We start from the raw sequence: 8,518 nt of genomic DNA on the forward strand, positions 1-8,518 counted from the left end.
GCCAGCTGCTTTACGTGGCCATCCTTGGTCCAGGAGCCTTTGAGGAACAGCAAGTCTAACTCCCTGCCTGTTATAAATGCTCAAATGAAGCCCACAGAGGTTTGGGGATATACTTAAGCGAATCAGTAGTCAAGATAAAGAACTTGTTTAATTATTACGCTTTGATCGTTAGGGTTTAGAACAGTACTTTCTTCAATAGTCATATCACTAAGCAAGGGGTATTAATGTTTCTACATATGCATATGCTCCCACCAGCCTCTCAGCACTGAGGCAGAAATGCCCGTAAGGGCAGCACCTCACACTTGACATGGGTGTAACAATTTGACGGCTAGAGATGAACATAACATTCCATATTTTCTATTTTAAATAAGAGACTGGCCAAACTTTAAGGGAAATAGCTCATACCCTCCATAAGCTAATAACATGGTTGTTTCTCAGATTAAATTCTATCTGAGTCAAGGAAGATACCCATGGCCCTGGGCTAGTAACTTTCCAGGAAAATCTAGAGGAAATATTTTACAAGATACCTTACTAACAAATTTACACCAGGACCAAGTTGTTTATGGGTGATGGTTATCCTGACAGACGCTGATTAAGTTAAGAACTGATTAAGTTAAGCGAAGAACTGACTCACTGGAAAAGACCCTGATGCTGGGAAAGATTGAAGGTGGGAGAAGGAGAAGACAGGATAAGATGGTTGGATGGTATCACCGACTCGATGGACATGACTGTGAGTAAACTCTGGGAGTTGGTGATGGACGGGGCAGCCCTGGCGTGCTGCAGTCCCTGGGGTCGCAAAGAGTTGGACACGACTGAGTGACTGAACTGAACTAAGTAAACACAAAGTCCTGGATAACACTTTCATCAAACGGGAAACACGGATGCCTCGGTGTAGGCGGTGATAAACACTGCATCAAGCTGAGTTAGGGCTAGAGTACTGGGAGGAGGGGAGCAGAGAAAACCTTTCCATTATCAGGACCCAGGATTAGAGACGCGAGTTTCTCCTTTGCAGATGCAAATGGACGCTAAGCAAAACAGTGCTTGCTGGCAAGAATGAACTTCAAAAAGGAAAATATTCCAACGCAAACATAAATCCCTAGCTCCTCTGTACACAAAGCTTTACTTTACTGTGCTGCCAAGTTCATCTGCAAGACAAGACAGTGAGAAGTTTTCTACTGCAGAACAATTTTACATCTTAATTCTCTCTTCATAGAAATTAGAGATCTTTCGTTGTTGCAAATGCTTGTAATGTTCATTTACTGGCACTAGTGCTAAAACGATGGCTAGAGAGAAAATTAATGATATTTTATGAAATTCTATCGGGTTGAGGTAAAAAAAAATAGCAAAGTTACAGAATTTTTCTAAATAGCACACCAAATCCAAACGTGGGAAGAAACTTCAAAGTCTGTAAAGTGAATTTAAACCTATTTTCTTCTGCAGAAAAGTTAAAATGGCTTCTGATGACTTTCCAAATTTGAAACACAGGGCAAAAGGCTGTTTGCCTAGTTAAGATCACCGGTGTCGCCAACGACTCCACCTCTGTCTACAGGATATTCTCACTCCAGGCCCTTTAAATTAAGATTCCTGGGGAAAACCACTGTCTGGTCCTGGCATTAAGAACAGTGGTACCACTGGTTGCAAAGTGCATTTGCTTTTAGCCCTGGCTTCTAGAACACTCCTAGCAGTGAATTTAACAGAACGCTTTACCCCAAATGAGCTATAACAATTACTGAAATGCTTCTTTTCATTGTTGCTGAAGTCAGGCTATGTTTTCGATGATCAGGAAAAAAGGAAAGAAAGTGTCAACTTAAGACCAAAGTGGGTCCTTCCTGTTTTACGCGTTTTCCTATTCTTCTCTATGGGCACAGGGTAAAAGCCATCACTAACAACAACTGAAACCCACCCAGGCTCTAGGACTCCAAGTAGTTCCAGTCCTTGTCCCACTTTTAGAATTAAATGTGACCCCATGGGACTTCCCTGGAGGCCCGGCGGTTGAGACTGCATGTTTCCAGTGCAGGGGGTGTGCGTTCGATCCCTGGCTGGGGAACTAAGATCCCACATGCCTTGCGGTGCGGCGGTGCGGCGGAAATACAAACACACTAAAGCAAACAATAACAAAAATGTAACCCCGTGGTTCTCATCACCCTGTCCTGGCGCCCTTCATCCAGGGTGAGGTGGATGGAGCCAGAAGCCAGAGGAGGGAGGTCTGGACTTCACCTCTGCTCCCAGCCAGCTCTGGGACTTTCTCCCTCGGGACCTTGGTATCCTTATGTTGAAAGGAGGATGCTGGGCTGGGTATTCTCTAAGGTTCTTCTGGAACTGACCCCTCTTCATTACAGAAGGAAGTTTAGGGACATGGGCACATATTTCCATCCCAGGTCTGATGCAGGGCAGGAGCGAGTCTCTCGTTCACTATGACTCCCGTGTCCAACACTCAGCCACTCTCACCATCTTCTTCCATCGGCACCCGTGTTTCCCGGCAGTGCCCCGTGTGACTGCCTGCTTCCCGGGCACTGGATCTTCAACACTCCAGTCCCTCGGTACCCACCCTGCCCCGTGGGCAGCTGAATCAGGCAGCAGGTGATCATCTGAAGAGATTTTCTTACCGAAGAGCTCGATGTAGACCTCCTGAAGCGTGTGGACACTGCAGAATTGGTTCAGCTCATGGTGGATCTTGTTGAAGATGAGGGCCTTGTCGTAATCGGCTGTGTAGTTCTTCACTATGTCATACACTGAGGGGGAGGAGACGTTCAGAGTGAGGAGGGCGGACCCGCCACGCTCTCAAGACACACGGGCTGTCCCTTCCCGAGATGCTGCAACAGACATGGGGGTTGGGTGGGGGGAGACTCGGGGATGATGCCAGGAGAGTGGGCTGCGGGGAGGGGGTGAAAGGGGGTAGGGGAGGTGCACTGCAAGCAGGTACCTGCGTGTGGGACCAGGAAGTTCACCACCTCGATTCTGTCGAAGTAGATCATCACGCCACCGCTGTCGGAGGAAGCGCGGACAGCGCGGTCAGTGCTGAGCTTGGGGATACTGGGCCTCTCCCGGGGTGGTGGTGGTATGTATGTGTGTGTGCGCGTGTGGGACTCGGCAGGAAAGGAGGAGGGTTCATGGGGGTCACAGGTGTGTGGATCTCAAGGCAGGAGACCTTCTGAGTTTCTATCATAATCTCCTGAGAAATCATACCTCCTAAAAACATCTCCACAAGGACAAAAGTGAAACTTTTGGGATACAAGAAGAGTAGTTCATATGTTTTGACTCTGCAATGACTTTTGAATAAAGCTACCAATTGCAGGGAAAAGACTAAGGAAGGTCACAGAGTTCTCAGAACTTTAAAACGTGGAATGTTTTGGTCAGTGTTTCTCACTGTTTTCACCATCATTTTAGTTCAGCTCCCTCCCCACCTACCTTCAATATTCATTAGAAAACACTTTCAAACATACAGAAAAGAACAGTACAACACTCATATACCAACACCTGACTTTAACAATCATGAACAATTACCTATTGATTGATCTACTTTTTCTTTTTTTTTTGCTGAACATTTCAAAGCAAGCTGCAGTCAGGATACTTTCCCCCTAACACTTGGCAAGCACCAATCACCTAAAAACGATGACAGTCCCCTGCAGAGTCAAAATACCATTCCTAAAGCTGGGAAATTAGCGATAATTCCTCTTCACCTAATGAGCCCTTCTCTAATTTTTCCCACAAGTTCCCATCATGGACTGAATTTGTGTGAGCCCCAAAATCCACATGCTGAAACTGGAGCCCCCAAAGTGAGTGCATTTGGAGACAGGGCCTTTACAAAGGTGATTAAGGTTGAATGAGGTTATAACGATGGGGCCCTAAACTGACCGGACTGGTAAAGGGAAGAAGACAAAGGCACCAGAGATCTCTTTCTCTCCTCACACATGCACAGCGGAAAGGCCGTGTGAGGACACAGGAAAGCAGTCACCTGCAGGCCAGGAACCAACCTTGCTGGCACCCTGATCTTGAACTTTGAGCTTCTGCAACCGTGAGAAAAATAAATGTCTATTGTTTCAGCCACCCAGGCGATGGTATTCCGCTATGGCAGTCCAAGATGACTAACAGTTTCCATAACATCTTTTGGAGCTGTTCTGTTGGAACCAGGCTCTAATCAAGGTTCACCACTGCATTGCTTATGTCTTTATGTCTCTTTTTCGACCCAAGCCCTCCAAATACAAAGCCTTTGTGATGAGATCAGGCCAGCTATCCTGTGGGAAATTCCGATTCTGTATCTGTCCGAGCGTGTGGTTTACTTTGTTGCTCTGTCCCTGTTCTGACCACCTTGACTTTTCAATCAGACCACTGCAGCGGTTCTCTTTCAATTCCCTGCCCTACAGTCTTCTCCTACCACCTATCCAACATTCTCCATATTTAGTTCTGTTAAATTTATCTTCCTCTATCAAGTTATTTACCTGCTAAAACCCTTCATCATGTCCTTCAAGGCCCTTCCAAACCTGTCTCCACCACCTACTCAACTCAGAACACAGGGAGCTTGGGGGCAGAGAACTCGGTGAAACCACCCAGGGGGGTGTCCCTTTCCACTGTCTCTTACTGCAGCCAGTCAGATGGTCCTGCCTCTTATTTGTCTTCACAGCTTGATTCTGGGCACCTTACCTTGTCCCACAAGGCACATTCTTCACCTCATCTGTCTGGAGTGTGGTCTGGAAATAGGAGAGACAGAAGATGCTGTAAGGTGAGAAGTGACCAAGAAAGTGACTTCTTTAGGGAATCCCTTGGCCTTGGTCTTGAATACTTATCTGGGTTAAGCTTTGCCTCTGTTAAATGTGAATACCCCCCTGAATCCTCATTTGCAGTGTGTGAGACCAAACCAGGCGAAAGTGCCACCCCAGCTTCACTGTAAACGCACCACCATACAAACAAGCTGAGTAATGATGGTTTAGTGCAAAGGACCCTGGACTAGGAGTCCCACGACCCTGTTTACATTCACCTCTTCCATTTACCAGTCTGGAAACAGCAGATTATTTAACCCCTCAGCCTGTAAAACCTGTTCAGCCCATTCTCAGGATTACTGGGAGACTCAAACAAGATAATATACATGAACACACTTTGAAAACCATAAATCATAGCAAATGGCAGAAGAAACCTACAGGGCAAATGCTGATGAGGTAACCCAGGACACTTTCCCGGGTTAGTTTAAAAGTCATTCTCTAAATCTTCTTATTCCTCTTGTTGGACATACTTCAAAGATGACTAGTCTAATTCGGCCTGGCTTTAGATCTGTCATGGCTAATCCTATCCCTATTTTAGATGTCATTTCCCTTCATTAAGTTCAACAACCCGCACCCCCCACAAGTTATGTTCACATCGCTCATGTTCAAATAAGAACCAACAAGATTATCATGTTTTATTTCCATCTATCTTGGGAGCCTGTGGTTTATCACACACACACACACACCCTACTTTTCCTTCTATGCATTCAGAACAGATTCTTCTCTGGCTGTCTTGAAGTGGAGACATAATTCCCACCTGGGACCGATGGGCCAAGGCAATGACCCCATTCAGCTATTTCAACAATTAAGTAAAACTCCAGAGTAGATGGTTCATGGAGCCTCAGACTTTTTAATCTGTATTATATATATGATCTACTAAATGAATTCCTTGAAAAGGCATCATACTTATCCACTCATCCAAGGGCTAAATCATTCTAAATCATGCATTAATCACCACCCCAAATCTGCAGTCATCCAACCCTGCACCCCCAAGCCCAGTATACCTGCACAGACTTATATGATGTGATGAAAGGAAGCATGAGATGGAAGCCAGGGCCGCTGGTGGAAGTCAGCAGGGCACCACCTCTGCAGTGGAGGAAGAGAGAGGCAGGCTCAGTTTAGCAAAGACATGTCTGTTACATCAATATGGGTTGGGCCCACTTTCTCTGCAGCCCCATAAGCATTTAAGAAAGAGGGACAGGTGCCAGAGCCATGTCCACGGATCCTTTTCTTCCTCTCAGCTCGACCCTAATAGTCTAAGAAGCCTGATGGTAAAACCTAAAACCATTATTCACGCTTTTGCAGAGAGAAAAACGGCACACAGACAAAGTGGAATAAAGACAGTAGAATCCCTGGCTATACTTGAGATAAGAGAGGTGTGTATGCTCAGTCACTTTAGTTGTGCCTGATTCTTTGCAACCCCACGGGCTGTAGCCCACCAGGGTCCTCTGTCCATGGAATTTTCCAGGCAAGAATACTGGAGTGGGGTGCTATTTCCTTCTCCAGGGTATCTTCCTGACCAGGGATTCAAACCCATGTCTCTTACAACTCCTGCTTTGGCAGGCAGATTCTTAGCTAAGAGAGGAGGTGTGTTTTGTCACATCTGTTGAGCTTGTGACAATCCACAAGGTCAGTTAAGTTCACTAATACAGTGACCAATTAACGATACTAATGTTGGAGTTCAGTGACACAAACAACCAAAAGAATAATTTTAAGGAAACTTTATAAACCATCTAAATATTTTTTGGGGGGCAGTGGAGTTACCTTTGTAGTCATGCTATATGTGAATGGTAATAGAATTAAAAGTCATTTTGGGAGACATGCTTCCTTGGTGGCTCAGCTGGTAAAGAGTCCACCTGCAATGTGGGAGACCTGGGTTTGATTCTAGGTTGGGAAGATCCCTGGAGAAGGGAAAGGCTACCCACTCCAGTATTCTGGCCTGGAGAATTTAATGGACTGTATAGTCCATGGGGTCTAAAAGAGTCGGACACAACTGAGTGACTCTCACTTTGGAAGACATAGAAGCAGATGGTGGGAAGACACAATTAAAGGGGAGAATGGAAGCCAATCAGACTTCCAGAACTTGCTATTGGCAGCCTGAGAAAAAGCATCAAAGGGCTTTAATAAGGAGTTCATAGAGGCATGTAAGAAGGAGTTCACATAGATTTAAAGCAAAAACTTGGTTATGGAGGTTACTCAAAGGAAAGCAACCCAAGATTTATAAGTGTTTCTTTGCTTCATGTTATTTAAGTCACAGATACATTTTTTTTTTTAAAGAGCAGTCAAAATAAAGTGATGGAATAGGTTATTTAAGAACCACTATCCTAGAGCTTGCCTCGATGGGTACAAATCAACCTGCAGGCCCTTTCATTTTCCCTGAAATGTTAATTTTAAGTCCTAGGTCCAAATTATATCTCAAGCTGCCATGAAGAACTGGCACTCCTCAGAGGTGAGCTTGTGGTACCAAGATGCCCACAGGGAAGTAGGAGAAAACTGTTTCAGAGATGATCTTCAAGGAGCATGGTTGCCTTTACGTTTGTCTCTAAACCTAACACGTGTATCAGTTACCATCCATGGCATCAGACTAGTAAGTTTCATATTTACATTTCTCTATATATTTACGTGCATGAGTGTATTCCCCTTCCATAGTCACTGGCACAAAGCTCAGTCTGAAGACTTCCCTATTGAACACAATATAAATGCAACCGGCCAGCACAATCTGTTACACATTGACTAGGAGAGAGTCACCGAACAGGAAGTCGCAGGCTCTCCCTGTCACTGCCTTACCTGTAATACACCCCAATATGTCCCTCTTCTATCTTGTGCACTGCCGAGAAGAGAGATGCACAAAAGAAACTGGCAGCCACAGCCACAACCGCTCCCAACTGAGCCATCGGCGAACGCTTACCCTGGGGGGAAAGATACAGGAAAATGTGTGTGCCCTGACTTGTGGGAGGAGAGCTCTGGCAGCCAGAGTAGCTCCCCAAGCTGAGCTCCTGCAAGTGGCTCACGTCCAACCTGTAGTAGTGTGAACACCAGGCTAGATCTACACCTCTTCCTCCTTGCTCTCAGTCGACACCCCAGAGCCTCAGCTGTGGAATTTACACTCTCCACCTTCTGCAAGAGGCAGTGGCTCCAGACACAGCCCGTGGCCCAGGGAAGAACCAGTGCCAGGTGGGCAGTGTTCAGAACACAGCCCTCTCTTCCTGTGAACACCAACGGGCTGTCACCGGAGCCACTCATGTTAGCAGCAGGGAAAGAGGCAGCTGCATTTACGTTGGCCCCAAATTACAGAGGATGTCAAGTGACAGGCAGTTGCGGCTGTGTAATTCTGGTCAGAGCCTCCCAGTCCTAATTGCCTGCCATTTCAAAGGAAACCACTATTGACTCCTTTTGGGTGCTGGAGCCACAGAGACAGCCTGCGAGCAGAGTTCAGAAGGGCGGGATTCTCTGGCCTTTCCTCCACCTTCTCCGTTATTCCTTTGGCCCTAGCCAGATACAGGGCTCTGGGCAAGGATGAAGCCACGCTCTGGCCCATATGCTTGACTGGCACTTTGCACTTGGCAGGTTCTCCCAGCCCACTTTGAGGGGGGGGGGCGGTTAGGGGGTCCCCCAGGCTGGGAAGACTGGGGCTCCTGGGTCGACAGCATTCAGGCACCGGGACGCGAAAGAATGAGCATCCAGAGGCTCATTTCCTGAACCCCGAATGATCTGGAAGAAACGACAGTAACTGAGAGCGCGCTGCGTGCTCAGTCGCTTCA

The 8,518-nt window shown here is 46.5% G+C and overlaps 1 protein-coding gene across 4 annotated transcripts in view; it reads right to left on the reverse strand.

The window, feature by feature from the left end:
* The window catches only part of ERLIN2 (ER lipid raft associated 2), a 17,901-nt gene that overhangs the window by 8,990 nt on the left and 393 nt on the right, over nt 1–8,518 (reverse strand). The window contains exons 1-6 of one of the 4 annotated variants that reach the window (XM_010838787.1): nt 8,489–8,497; nt 7,545–7,666; nt 5,762–5,843; nt 4,642–4,688; nt 2,924–2,985; nt 2,607–2,732 (exon numbers count right to left, since the gene is read on the reverse strand). In XM_010838787.1, coding sequence (XP_010837089.1) covers nt 2,607–2,732; nt 2,924–2,985; nt 4,642–4,688; nt 5,762–5,843; nt 7,545–7,651 — 424 coding nt within the window. In that variant the 5' untranslated portion in view covers nt 7,652–7,666; nt 8,489–8,497. The other 3 variants (XM_010838785.1, XM_010838789.1, XM_010838786.1) reach the window with 3 other exon arrangements.

This window comes from Bison bison, unplaced genomic scaffold (assembly GCF_000754665.1).
Source record: "Bison bison bison isolate TAMUID 2011002044 unplaced genomic scaffold, Bison_UMD1.0 scf7180017864105, whole genome shotgun sequence".
Classification (NCBI taxonomy): Eukaryota; Metazoa; Chordata; class Mammalia; order Artiodactyla; family Bovidae; genus Bison; species Bison bison.